The sequence below is a fragment of the Phycodurus eques genome, chromosome 10 (genome assembly GCF_024500275.1).
Source record: "Phycodurus eques isolate BA_2022a chromosome 10, UOR_Pequ_1.1, whole genome shotgun sequence".
In the NCBI taxonomy this organism is placed as follows: domain Eukaryota; kingdom Metazoa; phylum Chordata; class Actinopteri; order Syngnathiformes; family Syngnathidae; genus Phycodurus; species Phycodurus eques.
In genome coordinates this window covers 10,441,971-10,465,164 of record NC_084534.1, presented here as the reverse complement: position 1 = coordinate 10,465,164, position 23,194 = coordinate 10,441,971, and the positions used below count along the sequence as shown (strand labels likewise).

The window sequence follows — 23,194 nt, the reverse complement described above, 5'->3', positions numbered from 1 at the left end:
CACTCACACCTACGGGCAATTTAGAGTCCCCAATTAATGCATGTTTTTGGGATGTTGGAGGAAACCGGAGTGCCCGGAGAGAACCCACGCAGGCACGGGGAGAACATGCAAACTCCACTCAGGCGGGGCCGGGAATTGAACCCCAGTCCTCAGAACTGTGAGGCAGACGTTCTAACCAGTCGGCCACAGTGCCGCCCTCTATTAATTTATTATTTGTAATCATGATTGACAGGAGCTGATAGTTTATTTTTGCCATCTTAACATTATTTCTTTGACAGCACTCACTGGATCGATCAATACAAAAGGAAACTCCAAGGAACTTAGTGACGCTTTAAGGGCTAAGCTCTATCTATAGATAGATAAAGCGAGCAAGTGATAGATACTTCACAGGTAAATAAATCAATTCAAACTTGTGCACTCAACTGTTGTTTTTCAAAATCATTGACGATGTATGCGATCATTCCACCCTGGAAAAAGAATGGCTAAAATAGATTATCAAAAGTCTCAAATGAATATGTCCTTAATGTAAATTATACTATAGTGTACTTCTATTTACCACTACTAAAATTTATTTTTATATATAATTTTACTCAGCATATTTAACAGGGCGGCACGGTGTACGACTGGTTAGAACGTCTGCCTCACAGTTCTGAGGACTGGGGTTCAATTCCCAGCCCCGCCTGAGTGGAGTTTGCATGTTCTCCCTGTGGCTGCGTGGGTTTTCTCCGGGCACTCCGGTTTCCTCCCACATCCCAAAACATGCATGGTAGGTTAATTGACGACTCTAAATTGCTTGTAGGTGTGAATGTGAGTGTGAATGGTTGTTTGTTTATATGTGCCCTGCAATTGACTGGCAACCAGTTCAGGGTGTACCCCGCCTCCGGCCCGATGATAGCTGGGATAGGCTCCAGCATTCCCGCGACCCTTGTGAGGATAAGCGGCTCAGAGAATGGATGGATGGATATTTAACAGGTGGCACAGTGGATGGCTGGTAAGCACAGCTGCCTCACAGTTCAGAGGTCATGGGTTTATATCCAGGCTATGGCCTTCCTGTGTGAACGTAGCATGTTTCCCTGTGCTTGGGTGGTTTTTTTCTTGGTACAATGGTCAGGATGGGCTGGAGCCTAACCCAACTGACTTTGGGCTTGAGGCAGGGTGCATCCTAGTTTTGTCACTCAGGCAGGTCGGCAGCCAGTCGAAGTGCACATTATACAAACAACTATTCACACTCACATTCACACCTATGGACAATTTAGACTGGATGCATGGGTGTCAAACTCAAGGCTTTCTTTGTTGGAGAAACTGAACGAAAATTGGAATATTTCTTCACTTTAACTGGTATTAGAAGCATTTATTCTCACCAAATCCCTTCTTAACATAAATTGGACAATAGTTGTAGACTAAAATATGAGCTTGCCATTATTTTCCATGACTTTCATCCATTCATTCTCTGTAACGACGGGTCGGAAGTGTGCTGGATCCTATCCCAGCTGATTTTGGGGGAGAGGTGGACGAAATACACCCTGAACTGGTGGCCAGTCAATCGCAGGGCACAAATAGACAAACAACCATTCACACTCACAACACACACTTCGCACCGACAGACTATTCATCAGTTAACCTACCATATGTTTTTTTTCAGAATATTGGAGGAAACCAGAGTACCCAGAGAAAGCCCACCCAGGCACGGGGAGAACATGCAATTTCCACACAAGTAGGCCGTAACCTGAACCCACAACCTCTGAACTGTGAGGCAGATGTGCTAACCTGTTGTCTAGGTTGTTGTGCTATTTTCCATGATTTCTGTTTTCAAATTGAATTTGTTGTTAAAAATATCAAATTTCTATCCTCATTTAGGTTGAGGGTGAGCTGGAGCCTATCGTAGCTGACTGGGTGAGAGGTGGGGTACCCTCAGAATTGGTCGCCTGCCAATTATAGACAAGCAAGCATTTGCGCTGATATTTACAACTACAGACAATTGGCAGGGGTGTCAAACATTTTTCTCACAGGCCATGTAGTTACTGTTTCCCTCAGAAGTTTGTTGTGACAAATTGATGGATATCTAGTTTTGAAATTAGAAGTAAAGAAAAATAGCACTAAAATTGTTGAATTCCTTTTAAAAAGGGTTTGATACAAAAATGCTTATAATTCTTTCAATATCTCAAAGTTATTAAAAGTGAAGACAATTAGCATGTTTTTTTTTTTTTTTTTAAGAAAGGAGCAGTAGTAGGCGCACATGATTTGTTTTATCAGGCCACATAAAATGATATGGTGGACCATATCGGACCCCTGGCCATGAGTTTGACACCTGTGATTTCGAGTCGTCAATTAAGCTATGCGTGTTTTTGGAATGTGGAAAAACATACAAACACTGAACCTCAGAACTGTGAGGCAAACGTGCTAATTTCCTGCCCACCGTGCTGCCTTGAGGAAAAGTGTGAAATTAAAACTGTGTTAAAATAGAAGAAAAATAAGCATAATTTCAAAATACAGACAAATATATTTGACAAAAGTATTGCAAACAATGAAATTATAAACCTAAGAAAATTAATTGAATGAGTGCTTTATTGGTGTACGATGTGAAGCACCTAAATAATACAAAATATTAATTGAGCACCGAGAGAACAGGCAAACTGCACGCTAAGCCGAGGTCAGACTCGTATCCACAACCTCAGAACTGTGAAGCACACAAGTTTATCACAATTATTCTATGCTCCCTTGAGGAAAGGTGAAATTAAAACTATTAAAAGAAAATGAAAAATTAAGCGGATTACTGTTTTACCGTTGCAAAATGTGAAACTAAATAACCTAAAACTAAATAATAAAAAAAATATATGACCAAATTTCTTAAATGATATGACCACAGCGAGTTTAGAATACTGTACAGTGCAATCGTGGCTTCCAGCAAAACAATCCGTGTTCTGCATCGAGTGCGCGCACGCAAGGCACGTTCCGGACGTCGATGACGCACCGCAGACACGCGCAATGGTAACCGGAAGCATCGTTGAGAGGAAAATAAAAATCGATCAAAACCGCAGTTGGTCTCGAGGGTAACTGTCTCACCTGCTGTCATTTCCACGGTGGAGGTTTGCATTCGATAGCCCTTAACACTATCACTGTCGGAGGGGACGGCACAGAACAGAAAAAACTGCCCCGTTTGACCGAAGTTGCTCGCTAACTGGTTTAGCTGACGTGGGGAGAAGTTGAGACCGCCAGAGAGCAGAGAGACAAACACAAACAAGCTGGGATCAGCTGAGCGCCTGTCCGAACCGAACCAATAGCGGGGACATGTCACGGAGAGCGACCTTGCTTTTGTGAGCCCAAGAATGATCCACGGGAGACGGTGACTTCCACAGTAACTAGCTCCATGTAGACTGTCAACAGTGGACACACAAAGAATTTCGGCAGCACAACACGAGGATCAGCCAGAAGCAGGAGAAGAAACATCCACGGCTCCTGTCACTTGTGTGTCACTTTGGCTAAGCACTACCAATGACTTTGTCCTCCAGTTTCCTCCTGTAACCAAACGATTACACATTACATTGCAAGAACACAGGTAAACACTTATTTTCTTTATTTAGCTCTTTATCTGCACCAGGGAACCAAACCAAAAACCTTCGAGAACTATACAGAGTACGCGGTATTCTTTGTTGTGTGTGAAATTATTGCTTGTTTATTTTGCCACCAAGTATATATTCCCCACTAGTATGCCATAGCCCGGTATTTCCCACGCTTTATTGACCCAATGCAAATATTTTACATTCCAAAAATCTCACGGCACACCACCAAACAAAAATGTCACAGAAAGTATTCTTTATACATGAAATATTAATTCGGAGTGATGGTAGTCAAGGAGGATTTCATTGTTCTGCCTGTCACTAGAGGTTACTGGTGTGGATAGATGAGCAAAGATACATTATTTGCAGTTAATAAATAATAATCTGACCAAGAAAAAAATTTGATCATTTCTCACGGTACAGTGTTGTTGGGATTCACTTCTGTAGCCTGTTGGCTGCTTTACACCAATGTCAAAAATAAGCCTGAAACCGAAGATGACTTTAATGTAAGCTAATAATGTTAAGGTCATCTCCACACTTTCCTCTATGGCTGCTGGTGTCAGAAGTGGGATCAGCATGGCCCACCAGGCAACCCCTAGTTCTCAGAAGGCCCTGATGATGGAGTTGAAGTCCCTACAGGAGCAGCCGGTGGAGGGCTTCCGCATCACTCTGGTTCAGGAGTCCGATCTCTACAACTGGGAAGTTGCCATCTTTGGGCCACCAAACACCCTGTATGAGGGAGGCTACTTTAAGGTAGGAAACATTATTTTAACTAATATGGACTAGTTGGACACATTTACCTCACAGTAGCAACGTGCAAAGTGGCTGCCATCTTGGTAGAATTAAAAAAAACAAACAAAAAAAAAACATAAAAAAAATGTTAACATCCAAACTTGTCTAACTTACCTTCATTATTTTCCTTGAGGGTAAAAAAAGAGCATACCTTAAAAAAATTTCAGTTTACGCTAATGAGGGCCATAAATGAGCATGTTCATAAGAAACGTGTTCAAAATCGGATTCAGCATGGACGATTCAATTAGTGTGTGAATTTTTGTCGAGCATCAAAGTCACAAATGCTCTCATATTATTATATTATTATTTGTCAAATCTGAACCATCCATTTTCTGTACTGCTTATCCTCACTAGGGTTGCGGGCGTGCTGGAGCCTATCCCAGCTGTCTTCGGGCGAGAGGTGGGGTAAACCCTTTACTGGTTGCCGGCCAATTGCAGGGCGCATATAAACAAACAACCATTCACACTCACATTCACACCGATGGGCAAATTAGAGTCTTCAGTCAACCTACCACGCATGTTTTTGGGATGTGGGAGGAAACCGGAGTACCTGGAGAAAACCTACACAGGCACGGGGAGAACATGCAAACTCCACACAGGCGGGGCCGGGATTCGAACCCCGGTCCTCAGAACTGTGAGACAGATGTGCTACTTCATCAAAAATTCGTTCTACAGTTTGTACGCCGAGTCACATTTTAGACCAATATTTGTGTGTATGTGATCCACATTACACATTTGGTTGTACAGTATTTTCTTGACTTTATATCAAAGGTGACTCATTAAAATCCCTGTGTACATAGAGTTAGAAGCTGCAATGTCAAATTGTGTATATTGTTTAGATGTTTAGCTATGTATTGACACGTGAATGTTGAAGTAGTATGGGTTTGCACTTTCGAACTTTGATTTGTGTCGATTGGCTTTATGACTAAAATAGAGATGTCAGTCATTGAAAAGTTTAATGCACTCATGAAATAAAACTGGAACAGCATTGTAATACACGGACATACACAGACAGTTCTGTTCCAGGTACAGTAAGATAACTCACTTTGAGTGACACTGAATTGAAGCGTCTACCATTGTGACCATGGAGCGCAGTTAATTAGCAGATGCCCTCAATAGAATGTTGATTAACAGATGCCTACAATAGGAGTTAAGATGCATCACATTATCTCTGTAACAAAGGCCACAGCCTGCTACTCTGAAGTGGCTAAAACGATAGGCCAACAGCGAAAACATTACTGTATACACAGAGCTAAAATATTTTTGTGCTTGCTGGAATGGCCCTGCAGCAAAGTCTGAGTGAGGGCTGTGGTGTGCAGAAATAAGAAGCACCTCCATACGGAGAATGAACTTGACAAGGCACATCTTTCTTCTGTTATTCAGTGCTTTTAAATGATAGTGTATTTTATTCACAATTTAAAACAGTTCCCAGGTGTTTTATAACATGTACAGTCCCCTCCAAAAGTATTTGAACGGCAAGGTCAATTCCTTTGTTTTTGTTGTATATTGAAGACATTTGGGTTTCAGATCAAAAATGAATATCAGAATTCCAGCTTTTATTTCATGGTATTTACATCTAGATGTGTTAAATACCTCAGGACACAGCACCTTTTGTTTGAACCCACTCCCTACATAACATCGGCAGACAGAACACACCTCCCAGCATGGATGGTCCCATGAGCAGACAGTGGAGTTAAACTTAAAAGTTTAAGAAGACTAAAAGACAGTATGACAGAATAAAACAAAAAAAATGGACAATAAGAAATATAATAAAATAGGATAAAATAATTAAAAGTAACGAATAGATAAATGAACAAATAATTAATAAATACATGAAATAAATAATTAAGAAATCAGTTTAAAGCGAAACCAAATAGGTCATTCTTGAGCCTCCTTTTTAAAAACATCAACAGACATGGGCACGGGCCATAGTGGCTCAATGCAGCCTCTATAAGTTTTTTGTTCTCGCTGTTGGAATAATAATGATAGAAGGAATTTTCAAGGCAATTTTTAATTACTTTTTTCAAAGTCAGAAGTTTACATACAGTAGGATTACCATGCCTTTAAACAATTTTGGGAAAACCCAGATTTTAATGTCATTGCTTTGGAAGTTTCTGATAAGTTTAGTCAACATTTGAGTTAGAGAGTCACCTGTGAATGTATTTGAACTAGGCACACCTGAAACACACTGCTTCTGTGTGTTTAATAGGAAAGTCAAAACAAATCAGCCAAGATATCAGGATGTTAATTGTGGACTTGCACAAGTTTGCTTCATCCATGTTTTATTATTATTTTTTTTTTTTACAATTTTTTATTTTTAAATGTTGAATCTTATAATGGCACTGCCTTACAGCTCTGAGGATCAGGGTTCAAATCCCGGCCCCGCCTGTGTGGAGTTTGCATATTCTACCTGTGCCTGCGTGGGTTTTCTCCAGGTACTACGTTTACTCCCACATCCCAAAAACATCAGTAGGTAGGTTGATTGAAGACTCTAAATTACCCGTAGGTGTAACCGTGAGTGCGACTGGTTGTTTGTTTATATGTGCCATGCGATTTGCTGGCAACCAGTTCAGGGTGAGGATAAGCGGGACAAAATATTTATGGATGGATGAATATTATAATATTAGTATGTTTATCGTCTCTTTCAAATGGCTTCAACATTTTCAGACAGAGACAAAAAGTCCTTGTAAAAATAGGCCAGCAAAGACAAACTAGAATCCTATAAATCCAAAGTAGATTGACAGTAACAACATTAGGGCTCATCATCTGGACAGTCATTAGCGTCTTCTACATTGGACAAGGAACAAGAAGAGTAGCTTACTCAGGGGCAGGTTTGCCATTTGTCTGTGCTAACAAACACAAGATTAAACACGGCCTCATTTTCAACTTTCCAGTTGCTGAGTGCTTGTTCTTGTCACAACAGGTTTGTGCCAGCACTTTAGGAGAATAGTACACGTATCTTGGGTACTGCAGAGGTGCTGACTTGTTGATACGAAGGGAATGCTTTTGCCTTAATGTAATTGTTATGTGTGTTTAAATCTGTTGCTGTGATTGTTTACTAAATGTAAGACTTTAAAACAGCCTTTTACCATATCAGACTGGAAGCTAATAGATGTGAAACTGATATTGCTTCGGTTGGTGTGCAGCTAGTATAACTGCGGCCTGTGATACAAGTAGTGTAATGAGCACTAAGGTCATTTAAAACTCACAAACCTAGAGGCCATTTACATAATTTTTTTTTCTAATTTCTAATCACAGATGAAGCAGACTTCTTCAAGGCAAGTCAAATTTATTTATACAGCGCATTTCATACACAAGGTAACTCAATGTGCTTTACATGATTTTAAAGCATTTAAAAACAAAGAACAAAATACATTTAAAAACAAAGTACAGAAAAATAAAATACATCTTACGAAGAACGTACATTGCAAAAAAAGATCATGTAAAAAATAAAAATGCTCTTACATGCTCAGTCACAAGTATGAGGAAAAAAATAATACTTTTTAACCTGGACTTATAATGGATAAATTGGAGCCATTGGAGCCAACACACCACCAGGTGGTGATCGGTTGACAGCTCCACTTCTCTCTTCACTCGAGTGTCCAAGACGTGGCCGCAAGTCTGACGAGACGACCACAAAGTCTATCATCAAACTGTGGACTAGGGTGTCCTGGTGCCAAGTGCACATCTGGACACCCTTATGTCTGATCACGGTTTTCATTATGGACAGGAGTCCAACGACAGAACACCTCTCTGGTTATGGTCGGGGGGCGTTTGTCCCAATCATGCCTTTCTAGGTCTCACTTTCATTGTGCACGTGAGTATTGAAGTCCCCCAGGAGAACAAGGGAGTCCCCAGTGAAGGCCCCCCTCTCCCCTCCTCCCCAAGGACTCCAAAAAGGGAGGGTACTCTGATCTGCTGTTTGGCGCATTGGCACAAACTACAAGCAGGACCCATCCCCCCACCTGAAGGCACGGGAGGCTACCCTCTCGTCCACCGGGGTGAAACCTAAGGTACAGGTACTGCACAATAAGTGTGCCCACACCTGCTCAGTGCCTCTGACCATGGGCAACTACAGACTGGAAGAGGACTCTCAAGAGGACTGGTACCAGACCTCAAGCTGTGTGTGGAGGTAAGCCCAACTATATCCTGTCGGAACTTCTCAACCTCACACACTCGGGCTCCTTCCCTGCCAGTGACATTCAAATTCCCTAGAGCCGGCTTCTGTTGCTGGGGATCGGACTGCCAAGATCCCCGCCTTCGGCCGCCACCCGGCTCACTATGCACCCGACCCCTTGGCCCCACCCACAGGTGGTGAGCCAATGGGAAGGGGGACCAATGTTGCCTTGTTGTGCTGTGCCGGCTGGGCTGCATAGGTGCAGGTCCGGGCACCAGGCGCTTGCTATCGAGCCCCACCTGCAGGCCTGGCTCCAGAGGGAGGACCCGGTGACCAGCATCTGGGCAAGGGAAACTTAGGTCCATGTATATTTACCATCATAAGGGGTCTATGAGCTGTACTTTGTCTGGTAAAGCGCCAGACAACTTAGCGCCGAGGATCATCGGGACACACGAACACCTACACCCAGATAAGGTGACAGCTCAGGGAGGGGCAGCACATAATAACAACAGAAATCCTGACCTGTAGGTTCAAGAGGAATTGGAACTATGAATTTGTGTTCACTCTTCCAGGCTCACATCAAGTTCCCAGTTGACTACCCGTATTTACCACCAACCTTCCGTTTCATCACCAAGATGTGGCACCCCAACATTTATGAGGTATTTTTCTTACAAATGTTTCAGCCTTTTTGGTATTCACATATGTATTCTCCCCTTATGATATTGTACGATGTGATGTTTTGCCTCAGAACGGTGATGTGTGTATCTCCATCCTGCACCCTCCTGTTGATGATCCACAGAGTGGGGAACTGCCTTCAGAAAGATGGAATCCAACCCAGAATGTCAGGTAAATACATTTTCTTGTTTCTGGGAAGTCCATTTGTGTTTGTGACATTATGCTTAAGAATAATTAGGGTTAATTAACAGTGTAATATGAAAGTTGCAAACAGACTAGGTCTGTATTAAGAGCGACATGACCTATCGCCACTGAACAATTCAGTAGCACAGCGTGTGGGGCTCTGCACCTAGTTTTCTTTAGGCCTATATATATATATATCTATATCTCTCTCTCTCTCTCTCTCTCTCTCTCTCTCTCTCTCTCTCTCTCTCTCTCTCTCTCTCTCTCTCTCTCTCTCTCTCTCTCTCTCTCTCTCTCTCTCTCTCTCTCTCTCTCTCTCTCTCTCTCTCTCTCTCTCTCTCTCTCTCTCTCTCTCTCTATATATATAATAATAATAATAATAAAAAAAAAAATATATATAATATATATATATATATATATATATTATATATATATATATAAATAAGAGTTATGGAGGCTCGGTCTCTTGCCAAAGTGGATGGACAAAAGGTAGTTTATTCCCTAACCCTTGACCAATTTGAAACCTGGTGACAAGATTGGGCTTGTGGGCTTTAGTCACAGTCTCTCCTGACTTTTTTTTTGTTGTTGTTGACTTTTTTGCCTGTTTCCTCTCTTTGTATTCTATGCAGATGGAGAAATGTAAAGTGGTGCCTTGAGTTTAATTTGTTCCGTGACCAAGCTTTTAACTCAAAACTTAACTCAAATTATCTTTCCCATTGAAATGAATGGAAATGCCAATAATCCGTTCTAGCCTTCCCCCAAAAATAAACAAAATAGTATATATATTATATTAATAATAAAAATAGCACTCTATAATGTTTTACCTTTTATTAAAAACATAATAATGACAATTAAATAGAATATAAAGAATTAAACAATTTTTGCCACATTTTCTGCTTCAATTCAGTTGAAATTGTGCTGCTCCTTCTGGTGCACACGCCTTGACCACCAAGGGCAGTATAATACAGACATACGCAATAAGTAAAGTAGACAGTCACTGTTGCTCAATATGCCACAGTAATATTAGTCGGTTTTCGCAGAGGACAAAGAATATATGCCTGTGAGTATTGTTATATTATGTCTACATGTTGTTCGACTGTTTGTGCTCAAATATCCGTTGCTTAAAGGGTTGTAACACACTGACACCGATGCTTTCGTTATCCACTCTCTGACATTTTTCATTGTTTGTTAACATTAAGCTAAACTGACTTATCTAAAGCAAAGCTAAGTGGTTTTAAATTCACAACATGTAAATTATCTTTGCTTTAAGTTTAGTTTGACAGTAGAATTTAACTGGGAGTGGCAATAAACAGCTTGAAGTCTCTTTTTGAAGAATTGCTCACTTTCTGGTAAACTGTTGCTTGTTGTGAAGTGAGTGGAGTTCACTGCGACAATGCATGCATACTATACAACAATGCTCATAAAGTGTCGCTTCCAAGTCAAGGCAAAACATCGTCCGAATGACTGCTCGTATCTAAAAAAACTGTGCTGTAGTTACAGCTGGTAGGGCAGTCCACCTTTTCCTTGACAATTGCAATATGTTTTTTGTGCTTCAATAAAATATGGTTAGCACTTCAAAACATTGTCTCCTGATAAGATTCCCAGTGGCTGTATTTTTGTTGCAGCGATTTGGTAGGTATGTGAGAGTCAGTCAAATATGTTTACGATTGTCCAGTTCCATCGAGTTCATCCGGTCGCTCAGTGTGCGGCTGGCTTTAAGTAAACCTGTTCATCACATGGCAGAAGCTCAGTGCCTTTTGTTTATTCAAACAGTGCATTGGAATGGGGAAGAATGTTGATTAAAATAATAATAATACAAATTAGGTAAACATCAAGCAGAAGTCCTCTCAATTATGAAATGTCATCCTTCACTAGTACTTTTTCTAATCATTGGCTGCATTTGACCAAGAATGGTCAAAATACCACAATGTGGCCTGTTTTAGCGAGGATCAATCAGAAACTAAACAAAATCTAATTCTGGATTGTGTGCCTATTTTATTTCAATAGGACCATCCTGCTTAGTGTCATCTCTCTACTCAATGAGCCAAACACCTTTTCCCCTGCGAATGTGGATGCTTCGGTAATGTTTCGCAGATGGAGGGACAGCAAAGGCAAGGATAAAGAGTATGCAGAGATTATCAGGTAATGTTGCATGTATATAATTCAACCATGTTCCGACGTACACTAAGAATTTTCGGTTTAGTGTCTATATAAAATGTTATGTTTGTAATAACATTACAAGATCTGCTGTTACAAATTAATGCTACATACTTCTTTTAGATAAATGATTACCAGTCCATTTAGTTGCCATAGGCTACCAAGTGTTATGGTTATAGCAGTATACAGTATTATGTATTATTATGTTACGGAAATCACTGAACGCTGACTCGTTATGGCCGTAGCACCGATTGTTCCGGATATTGGGGTGGAAAAAATCCAACGTCCGACATTACCGGCTAGTACGGCGCTGTGTTCAGCCACCATGAGGAACATTTCTTAAATTAATTCGATGTAATAAACATTATATAGTTTAAAAAAAAAAAGCGAGAGAGGAAAAAAAACAACTTGGTGGCCACGCTATTTTATTACGACCCCCCGCTGCCAATCCGTGGAGGTGAAAGTTCTCTTTGCGTCCGGTGTTAAGTTGTCAATGCATTGTAAGTCACTAATCATCGCCTCCATGGCAGTGAATAAATTACACTTCTTACCATGCTTTTTACATGTATCGTTTACCGTTATCATGACGGGAGGCCGAGGAGTGGGTCGGAAAAGACTGTAAAGCGGGATGCTAATTGAGATGGTTCTACACCTTCATTGGAGTCCAGCTGGCTCTTCTCAGTGCAAGACACATGAAAGCCCGCATGGAGTTTGCAAAAAAAAAAAAAAACACCTGAAAGACTCCAAGATGGTGAGAAATAAGATTCTCTGGTCTGATGAGACCAAGATAGAACTTTTTGGCCTTAATTCTAAGCGGTATGTGTGGAGAAACCCAGGCACTGCTCATCACCTGTCCAATACAGTCCCAACAGTGAAGCATTGTGGTGGCAGCATCATGCTGTGGGGGTGTTTTTCAGCTGCAGGGACAGGACGACTGGTTGGAATCGAAGGAAAGATTAATGCGGCCAAGTATAGGGATATCCTGGACGAAAACTTTCTCCAGAGTGCTCAGGACCTCAGACTGGGCCAAAGGTTCACCTTCCAACAAGACCAGGACCCTAAGCACACAGCTAAAATAACAAAGGAGTGGCTTCAGAACAACTCCATGACTGTTCTTGAATGGTGCAGCCAGAGCCCTGACTTAAACCCAATTCAGCATCTCTGGAGAGGCCTGAAAATGGCTGTCCACCAATGTTCACCATCCAACCTGACAGAACTGGAGAGGATCTGCAAAGAGGAATGGCAGAGGATCCCCCCATTTTAGCAAATGGCTGCAATATAACAAAGAGTGAAAAATTTAAGGGGGTCGGAATACTTTCCGTACATTCACAAAATAGAAATCTTAACAATTGTCCATGCATAAACTATCCAATTCAACCTATCAGCAATGTTATGTTTGTTTGCAAAATAGAGTGCTGAGTTTTAATTGATTAATCTGATTTAATAGACTTTCTTTTTTTTTTTGAATCAGGTTGAAAACAGAATTGGAAAAGGTGAATTAATTCATAGACAGATATTTTTGACGATGGCTTGTCAAAATCTCTATACGTTGATTCTGGCTGCGACTGCTTCTGCCATTGCAAGGTTGAAAAACATTAAAATAATAAATATTGAAGCCATACTTTATTAACGATTACAGAGTAAGGATTTTGTAGTGCATTTGAAAAGTATGCAGAATTTTTATCCTATTACAAAATATACTGCAATAACTGTCCCGTGGTAATGTTTTTGACAAAATTTTAAATATATGAAAGTTTGTATATAATATATGAATTGTTCTGGAGGTGAATTTCCTTAGGGTGGCAGTTCTGTTATAGGCTTTGGAAAGTGCCTTCAGTGGCAGTGGTTTGGGTGCAGGCTCTTGCCCTACCAGGTGAATAGCGCTGTTTTTCTTACTTTTCAAAGTACGTTTTACATTTAATACAAAGTAGTCATGTAATTGTAAAATGATACGCTTATAGCACTTCCCCAGCAAAGTGCACATTGACAGCTGCACCCAACAGAGTCACTTGCAAATAGCACACCGCTCACGTTTCAACAACAATTTTATTATATCTTCTCAAGGATAATACTGTAGAAGGGAACATTTGATTTACTTTAGGGTAATCAGTGGACAATTTGTAAAGGAGTATAGATTTATGCAGCTATATTTATCCATCCATCCAGTTTTTATTCCACTTACTCTCATTGGGGTCATGGGTCAGCTGAAGTGTATATCAGCTCTCTTTGGGTACAACCTGGACTGGTTCCCAGCCAATCTTTGGGCACCAAAAGACAAACAATCATTCACAATCAGATCTATGGACAATATAGTCCTCAATTAAACTAACAGGCATGTTTTTGGTATGTGGGAGGAAGCCATAGTACCTGAAGAAAAACCGGCCAAACACAGGAAGAACATGCATTCCATTCACAATGAGCCTCGCCAGGGTCGATCAGTGAAGTTTAGTTCAGCATCAAATCCAGAAATTGAAGAAGCCCCAATCAGTGCTCAGCCCATATTCTGCACAAATTGGTCTTTGTGGCCGTCATCCCAGAAGGAAGTCTCTTTTGAAGCTGGCTCACAAGGAAGACCACAGTTTACCAAACAAGTAGTTCAAGTGACTCAATGGAACCATGTCCTGTGTGGTCTTGCATCGGTAGTGTAGCGCTTTGTGGTGTAACGATGTATCGATTTATATTCCTACGATCCAACTGGCTCGATCTCTGCTTGGCAAGTTAGCCTTGCAGACATAAATGTCGATTTAAATCATTTTAAAAGGTAATCGTATCAATACTATGAAATAACGCATTGGATTTAGGCTCATCAGACTTTATATGAATGAATGTGTATGTGTTTTTAGCATTTTTAATGATAAAGACTAAGCATGACTCAAGTTTTCCTGTCGGTGTCGTCGCAGGGGATCATGCATGTATCATACAGTGTATTTCTTTTCTGCCGGTATTGAGTGGACCGGTCTGAGTATCAAACCACATCTCCCGTGATCCCCTACACAGCGGGCTCATGGGAGATGCACATGCGCAGTGCAGGAATGTAACACAGCGCAAAATAAACGTGAACGTCCCGCGAAAGTCCCGCGAAGCTTAAATCATAAGTAAGGGCACCTTTTGGTTTTGCAATAACCAACAACGATCGAGGAGGAAACAAGACGGACATTCAAAAAAACTGCTGACCGCGGTCGTCTGCAAGTCGGTGAATACACATAATAAGAGAACTTGAGGCCACTAAGTCGATGTACACCGGGAACCAAGAAGAAGCAAGCGAGCCAAACATCACTTTGTGAGATAGTTCAAGCAGCTTTTCCTCATGACAGTACGTAAGCTAAAAGGTCGATGAACACGAAATTCCATCACGGACATACACTATATTACCAAAAGTATTCGCTCACCTGCCTTGACTCAAATATGAACTTTAGCAAAAAAATGAGGTTTTTATTATGCGTATTGAGCACTCCCTGAAAATACCTGAAGCTCAAGACACCGCCGCATCATGGCGGATGCGAGATTTACTTCGCTTGCTGGCAGTTGAAGTCCCGATGGCCATAGGAAAAATAGTTAGCACCGAAGCTGGTTTCAGCCTCTACCTCTGTATCCAATGGTTTCTGCTAAGTCTTTCTCAAAACTCGCTGGTTCGAAGTGATCAGCACAGAGTTTGAAATGCTTGCTCCGCACCCATAGCTGACCACGTTTCTTCCCCTGTCGATTGACTTTGCCTATCCACTGGTCACGTATTCCTTTTTCACTTGGAAAGCCCAAAAAAAACCTCTTGCCACTTTCTGAACCATTTGTACAACCAAATGCCACTCAATAAAACATTGTGACATCGCTAAATCATACAAAAACAAATGGAACAATAGCACACAACGCCGAATGAACAGGCTGTTTGGCTCGTGTTACGTCACAGCGCCGGATAGAGCCGAAGACCGGAAGGCGGTGGATGCAAAAAGCAGAAGGCGCATTCTGCATCATATTTATCGATTTAACTGCTGTATATCTGCTATACAATCACTTCGAAATGGTAGATGTGGTTTGTAAAGTGGTTCTAGAGTTATCAAGAAAATATTTAACATCTTTGTCCTCTGACCTTTAAGTGACATCCCATTCCTAATCCATAGGGTTCCATATGACGTCAGTCCACCCTTTGCAGCTATATCAGCAACTTTTCTGGGAAGGCTGTTCACAAGGTTTAGGAGTGTGTTTATGGGAATTGTTGACCATTCTTCCAGAATCATATTTGTGAGGTCACACACTGATGTTGGACGAGAAGGCCTGGCTGTCGGTGTCCGCTCTAATTCATTCCAAAACTGTTCTATCTGGTTGAGGTCGAGATTGTGCAGGCCAGTCAAGCTCATCCACACCAGACTCTGTCATCCATGTCTTTATGGACCTTGCTTTGTGCACTGGTGCACAGCCATATTAGAAATGGAAGAACTCTTGCTACAAAGCTGGGAACATGGAATTGTCCAAAATTGGTTCCTTAGTTTCAGTAAAAGGATCTAGTTCTCTTGGTATGATTCAACATACCAAGAGATTTTGGACAATTCATTGCTCCCAACTTTATGAAAACAGTTTGGAGATGGCGCCTTCGTGTTCCAACATGACTGTGCACCACTGCAGAAAGCAAGGTCGATAAAGACATGGATGAGAGAGTTTGGTGTGGATGAACTTGACTGGCCAGCACAGAGTCCTGACACCAACCTGATAGAACACCTTTGGGATGAATTAGAGTGCAGACTGAGAAAGATGTGATTAGACTATTACAGCATTATATATTTTGTGTTCAATTACTGAAACGTTTCAGATCGTATGGTTCTAGATGAACCAATATCGTCCTTGAAACGAATCGAATCGGTGTTAAAACAAATCATTACACCCCTAGTTGTGGTACATGCTGCTGGTCTGCAGGTTTGATTTCTGGTCAATGCACCAATTCCCATACACTGCCAGTCCTAAACCAAGATAGAAATGGGTGGGTTTCGTCAGGAAGGGCTTTCTGCATAAAAACTGTGCCAAACAAAACATGAGAGTGACTCAATGTGGCGACCCCTGACAGGGAAAAGCCGAAAGTCACTTCTTCTTTTATGTCCTGTGTGGTCTGACGAGAATCAGATAAAATTTGTTTGGCTCAGATGATGTCCAGCATATGTGTCACCACCCTGGTGAGGAGTGCCAAGATAATTGTGCCTGATTACAGTGAAACAGAGTGTTGATAGCATCATGGTCTGGGACTGCATGAGTGCTGCAGTATGAATTCCAACATCTACTGTGACATTCTGAATCAGAGCACGTTCCTCTCCCTTTGGAAACTAGTGATGGGAATTCCGCCTCTTTTTAAGAACCAGCTGTTTTGGCTCGGCTCACTTAAAAGCTCTTTAGACTCCCAAACGACTCCTCGGAATTTGTTGTTGTCTAAATTATTACCAGCAAAAATGCAAAATAAATTACTAATGTAACAAAAACACATTGTTTTTTAATTTACGTGTTTATTATGTAAATACTAAATATTTTAAAGAAATTTAGGTACCATACTACTACAAAAATACATTAGGAACAAAAAATAAATGATTTACAATTGAAAATTTAACGATTTTTAACTTTTAATTTTGTTCTTATTGTGGTGGTGTAATGCATGATGCTTTAGCCACTGCACCATCAGTAGCAACAGCTCCAGTAGAAACACTGTCCTCTTCATTTGCAAAAGTTTCAATTGTCATTTTATTTCTTCCAATTGCACTGATGTGTGGACATTCCTTAATTCCTGTGTAAGTTATTTATGAAGCCTGCCCTGTAGATATTTTTTTGGATCCTCTCCACTCTGCCTTTGAATTAACAAAATCAAAATGTGTTCATATTTTCCTTTTCCTGCTATCACTCATGTTTTTAACTAGAATGTTGCTTACCAGCGGTTGTTGTCTATCCTTGTAGTACTCTAATTCCCTCGTCTCCCTCCCCACGCTGTGTATAATTGCCACCAAGTGCAATGGCAAATCACGAGCATGCAGTGTGCATCAGACGCCATGAAGCGTGTGTGCTGCTCACTGTGCTGCGTGTAATAGCCAAATCACGCATGTGCACGGTGCTTGTGCTGCTCTTAATAGCTGCTCCTCCCACCTCTGCCCATTGCGAGAGTGAGAGAGAAGGGGCTTGAAAGAGCCCGCTGTATTCCAATGGAAACTGAGCTGCATGGCAGTTTTCCAACATGATAATCGCATTTAAACACCTCTACGATGACAGCTGCCTTGCTAGGAAGCTGAAGGAGATGAAGTGGCCAAGTATGTCTCCAGACCTGAAGCCCATATATCAGGGAAATTTACTTGCTTGTATTGAGCACCTGTCAGACCTCAAGTGGAAGGTCTATATGTGTTTGGCGATTGACTGCTGACCAGCCCAGGTCAGGGTATACCTCGCTTCTCGGCTTAAGTCAGCTGGGATAAGCTCTTGCTCATCCGCGACCCAGAACAGGAAAAGCATGATAGAAAATGGATGGATTGTAAAACTATACTGTGCTGTACATCAAAATGGTATTCAAAAGACTGTTTCAGATAAGGAAGGCCAAGCACTTGGTCTGCATGCACATTTCTTTACAGTCATGTTAGTGTACAGTGTTATTTTAAAAATTACATTTAAGTGATCATTTTGCTAATCTTGTATGTTTTTTTTCTAGGTTGTTGTCATGTACAGGAAGTGTACTTTTTAATGTGTGTCTGAATTCCTGTTGCTGTCAGACAGTATTTTGTCTTGGCCCTTATCTGGCTGGTGTCGTCATTTGCAATGCACACAGCCTAGAGACCGGCAATGTTTGCTCTATGGCAGGGGTGGGCCAAACATGGCCTGCTCTGTTCTATGATCCAGTCCACCAAGCATTTAGATTCTCAAGAGTCCTGTAATGTTTGTTGCCTTGATTAAACCGTTTTTGTATGTATTCATTTTTATGCATTTATCTCAAATTGTTAATTGGTTTATTGTAAATACAATAAAACTAGTGAAAGAAAAATATATACCGTACACAGCGTCATGCAAAGCTTCAGTGCTGCCCGGAGTGACGTGGTGTGCTAACGGACATTTGCAATTGCCGGCCACCAGACGTTTGTTGGGCGTGGTGACAGACTTGCGATTTGATCGCGGACCGCCAAAAGTCTGTCTACGGGGCAACGGTGGGTGCACTGTTGGATGCCCCCCTCCTCGTGGATGCCAGGGGTGGCCGCACCATCCGCCCCCTTTGCATGCCACTGACTGTAGATTTTATTTTATTACATAACTGCTTAAGTTATACATTAATTCTAAATTAAATCATTTGAAAATTTTAATTATTTTATTAAAATAATTTACATACAAGTGGCCTGGAAGATGTGCTAAGTTACTAAAATCTAAGAAGAGCGACAGCTGCAGCTGCTAGATAGATACAATTTTATTTTAGTTCTAGTTTTATGAATTACAAATGTTTTCTTAAATAAAGAACACCAATAAGAGGGAGTATTATTGTATTTTTCCTGACATCTACTATTATGTATGATATAATCACAGATAACCTGAGAGGGACTTTCTTTTCATTTAATGACAGAAAACAAGTGATGTCCACAGCAGCAGATGCCGAGCGAGATGGCGTCAAGGTGCCAACCACGCTGGCGGAGTACTGCGTCCAGACCAGGGTTCCTTCCCAGGACAGTAGCTCAGACCTTCTCTACGATGACCTTTATGACGATGACATGGAGGAGGACGAGGAGGAGGACGACGAGAGCGAGATGGAGTCTATAGGGGAAGCTGGAGCAATAGGTGTTGTGGAGGACGGTGGGACGTCCAACAGATGTTATGACGACCAGGATGACTCTGGCAACGAAGAGTCATGATGAGCGGTATCATTACTGCTCCTTGCCAACTCCCCACATCCCCTGCCTCATTTGTGTGTGTGTGTGTGTGTGTGTGTGTACAGTGGGGTCAAAAGTCTACTGCCAAAAACTTTTCATCATCTATTAAACAATTAGTCAAATAATGTCTCACCTATACTAAGATTTCACTAAAATGGTTTGTTGTTGAGTCACCGTTTGCCTTAATTACAGCTTGCACTCAGTCCTATACAAATGTATTGCAGAAACGATTCATCGTTGCTTGAACGCACCCCAAATAGTGTTCATGATTTGGGGCTATATTCAGGTTCCCCCCCTCCCCCCCTTTTTTAAAAATCTTGTCATTTAAGGGCGATTGAGACGCTGTCCTTCTAAACATACTCAAAAATGTTTCTTTTTTTTTTTTTTTTTTTTTTTAAGAATTCACATTCTGGGGAAGCAGTGTGATGAGATTTAATACACTAACTGAAACAAAGATTCTGCCCTTAAAATAAGACAATAAGGCTCCGTTTTGACTGACTGTCAAAGGATACTTTTACAAATGTTTATTGTGGTGTAGAACTGCACTGTATCAAACTAAAAACGTAATACAGGGTGTCCACAGAGTAACTATACACTTAATTTTTTATTCCTTTATTCTTCGGACATATGTGAGGCCCTCATCATATGACGGCTTAGGCTTTGCAGTTTTGTAAGAATATCCTTCCCTTGCCCTTCCCAATTGACACTGGAACAGTCTTGCAAAATTGCCACCTGAAGTTTTTCTGTCCCCAATTGGAGTTCAGCACCAGTTTGAAAAGCTTTATGGCTGTAACGCTGCTTCAACGTAGTGGAATTTACACAATCCATGGCAGGTTTCTGGAAACAGGATCTGGTCTTGACAAGTCACTAAGGCATGCCACTACCACCGCTGATGAAAACACTGAACTTCAAGAACCACCGTTAACCCAAACTAAGAGAAAGTCTATCCAGAGGCGTGGAACTCGCCACTAAATCAAGCTTTCATTGATGCTGAGTTTCAGTGAAGCCCTTCGGATAGACTTTCCCTGGCTGTGCGAACGCCTGCTCTAGTGGTTCAGTGTTTTCATCAGTGGTGGTAGTAGAAGACCTTCTGACGCATGATTTGTCCAGAACAGATCCTGTCATTTTGCAATGCTGTGTCAATGTCAATTGGCAAGCCATGGACAAGGGAATACTGCTCACAAATGCTAACAAAAACTGCAAACCCCAAGCTGTCAAATGCTGATGGACGTACGTGTCTGAATGATATCTGAAAGAAAATAGAAAAACTGAAATATGGTCACTTTTAGGACAACCTGTATATTGTCCCTCAGCTAAATAAGGTATCCAAAACTGTCAATGAGCATTGTCTTTTCAATGGAATATTTTTTGATTCAGTTTGTCATCACATTTTGCAGGTGTATTTAACATGTAGGCTGATGAGTGTGATCAGTTGGACCATTATCAAAGTTATTACTGACATTTATGTCTTAAAAGTAATGCCTTGTCTGCCAATGTAGTGAATCTTAGTATTTGATAAATGATGAAAACAATGGCCCAGTCGTGTTCTCTCCAGACCCACTGTTTGTTGTATGTCTGCTTTCGTGTTAAACACCATCCCCCATGTCTCTCCTTGTCACTTTTTTATGTCCTCCTAAGTGTGCGCGCGTGTTGATTTTTCCAGGAATGAGCATAAACAGTGTGGCAAATGGACAAACCACAAAGGAGGCCAGCCAGACAGTTTCTCATGGCAGTATACCTGCTCACGTCTGTCTTTTCGATGCAATCAGCTAAACTGTGTTGCTGTGCCCTGTCCACAGGAGCGTCCATCACCACTAATTCCTCAAAAGGGGTGAGCAAGCTGAAGACTTTCTCTGCACCTCTCTCTGCCTCTTAAACCTCAGGGCCTCTATAGACTTTCTCTGAGAGAGGAAAAAGCAACAAGAGACTCACAAGCTGGTCACCTCAAGTCAATTTTCAAGTTTTCATTTTCTTTCTTGGTTTTAAGAGGGCAAATGGTAGCCTTCAATCCCACAATTTGAGTGTTTACAAGTGTTGATGTTAGTGCTAATTAAAGGTTGCTTTTTTTACCCCCCAAATCACCAAAATCCTGTTATAAGCAGAGGGTTTTTTTCCTCCAAAGGCTGCTCACATGGTGTTATTATTGACATGAAATGTTACACGTTTACACCCAAACGCTTTTGTGTTTAGATGCAATTTCAGTTAAAATACAGCACCAGTACTGTGCTGAACCACGGTCCATTCTACCACCTGTCAATCAGGACAGTAGTCAAAATGCAGCTTCGTTTGCATTTGAACGAAAACGACAATGTGTGACGTGTGCACTTACATTTACAGGTGGTATTAAGTAGGACACTCATAATTTTGTCCATGCCTCTGTAGAACTGGTTCCATCGCTTGATTCGGTTTGCTCTCACTTTTTGTGTTTGCAGTGCAGAACATTTTAAGATGCATTCAGAGGCTGGGCATTGGGCACATCTGGCTGGATTTTTTTTTTGCCAAGGAATTAAAGTAATCATTTCATTTCTCAAGTGGAGCAACAGATTTCTAAGCTGTTAAGAGACACTTTGATTTGAATGTGAAACCAAAGGAGTGAAACTCACTGAGACAAAATGAGGAAATCAAGCCCTAAGGTGGATCATGAATGGAACTGATATCGTGACACAATGGAAATGGAGTGATACCTGCCTGACATTCTGTTCTATACTCTCCCCGATGTGATATATATATTTTTCAATCCATGATGAGAACATCTCATATCTTATGTGCGTCTGTTGAATGTGAAGCTGAACTACCATAACTTGCACAGCCTGCTTCTGTCTTAAAAAGACTAAAGCAACTATAGGGATAATGATAAAGGTCATGTGACCAATTGGGATGATGGGTCTGGGCTGATGTTTGGCATTTTCTTAGAGCAGTGAACGCTAACTGGCTCTTGGCAGTTTTTCTTTACTAATAGCCATATATGGTAGTGGTTTCAAGAAAACAGGACAATTTCTCAAAATTACACCAAAATGTTTAAAACTTTAGAGTCAGCAGTGCTGATTAGAAGTCCTTAGTGTATGACCACATAAATCCATCAGCTCACCATTGCTTTACTTCATTGTCCACCTTGTTTTTGTACTGATGACTAATTGAAGGAATTCCCGAGCTCAATTGAAGAAACTAATCCCAAACTCCCTTTTCACGGACAGAACAATTTACGTCGTTTGTTTGATTTCCCCCCCAGTTGACACCACATGAGATCCTCATGACGATGTCACCTGGTCTCACAGGCACCTATAGGACTGCATCTTTGAGTGTGTCCACACCTATTGATGTTGATTGCTGTATGTGTTTGGCTTTTTCTTTATTTTGTCCACTAGTGTGTTGTTCCTATTGAGGATGCAAGTGTCACTGATAAAAAATTCAATTGTACTCAAAATTCCAATATTTTGTTTGGGCCATATAGTTCTGCGTTAAGCCCACAAGACATACAAATACACTACACGAGTTGTTGGTTTTTGAGGGGTTAAAATAAGGGTTGACTTGCAAAATGAGGCACAGTCAGTGTGGTAACATTTGGAATTCATCAATAAAACAGTATGCTATTGAACACTGTATGTAGTCATACGTAATGGTTTTACTCTTTGCAGATGTTGAATATAATTAAATGGCTGGTGAACTGGGCAGCACGTAGTAGTAGTGGTTATCATGTGTGCCTCACAGTCCAGAGCTCTGGGGTTCGAATATTAGCTCCGGCACTCGTGTGGAGTTTGCCGGTTCTCTCAGTGGTTGAGTGGGTTTTCTCGAGCTGAGCCAGCTTCCTCGCACATTCCAATTACGTTAGGTTAATTGAAGACTAAATT

At 41.2% G+C, this 23,194-nt stretch overlaps 2 protein-coding genes across 3 annotated transcripts in view; one reads left to right on the top strand and one right to left on the bottom strand.

Annotated features, from left to right (window-relative positions):
- The first annotated feature begins 3,380 nt into the window (after positions 1–3,380).
- ube2r2 (ubiquitin-conjugating enzyme E2R 2) lies at positions 3,381–23,100 on the top strand. Of its 2 annotated transcripts, none has more exons than XM_061686959.1 (6): positions 3,381–3,556; positions 4,121–4,310; positions 9,039–9,125; positions 9,215–9,312; positions 11,332–11,466; positions 19,043–23,100. In XM_061686959.1, the coding sequence occupies exons 2-6, from the start codon at positions 4,134–4,136 to the stop codon at positions 19,326–19,328; spliced, it is 783 nt and encodes a 260-aa protein (XP_061542943.1). In that variant the 5' UTR covers positions 3,381–3,556; positions 4,121–4,133; the 3' UTR covers positions 19,329–23,100. The 2 variants fall into 2 exon arrangements, with proteins under 2 accessions (XP_061542943.1, XP_061542942.1); XM_061686958.1 differs by having other exon boundaries at positions 3,486–3,556; positions 4,124–4,310.
- Positions 12,490–23,194, bottom strand: part of nudt2 (nudix (nucleoside diphosphate linked moiety X)-type motif 2) — a 19,158-nt gene continuing 8,453 nt past the window's right edge. Inside the window, exon 4 of the mRNA XM_061686961.1 lies at positions 12,490–12,708. The gene's annotated coding sequence lies outside the window, so the exon portion shown is untranslated. The remainder of the gene's footprint in view (positions 12,709–23,194) is intronic.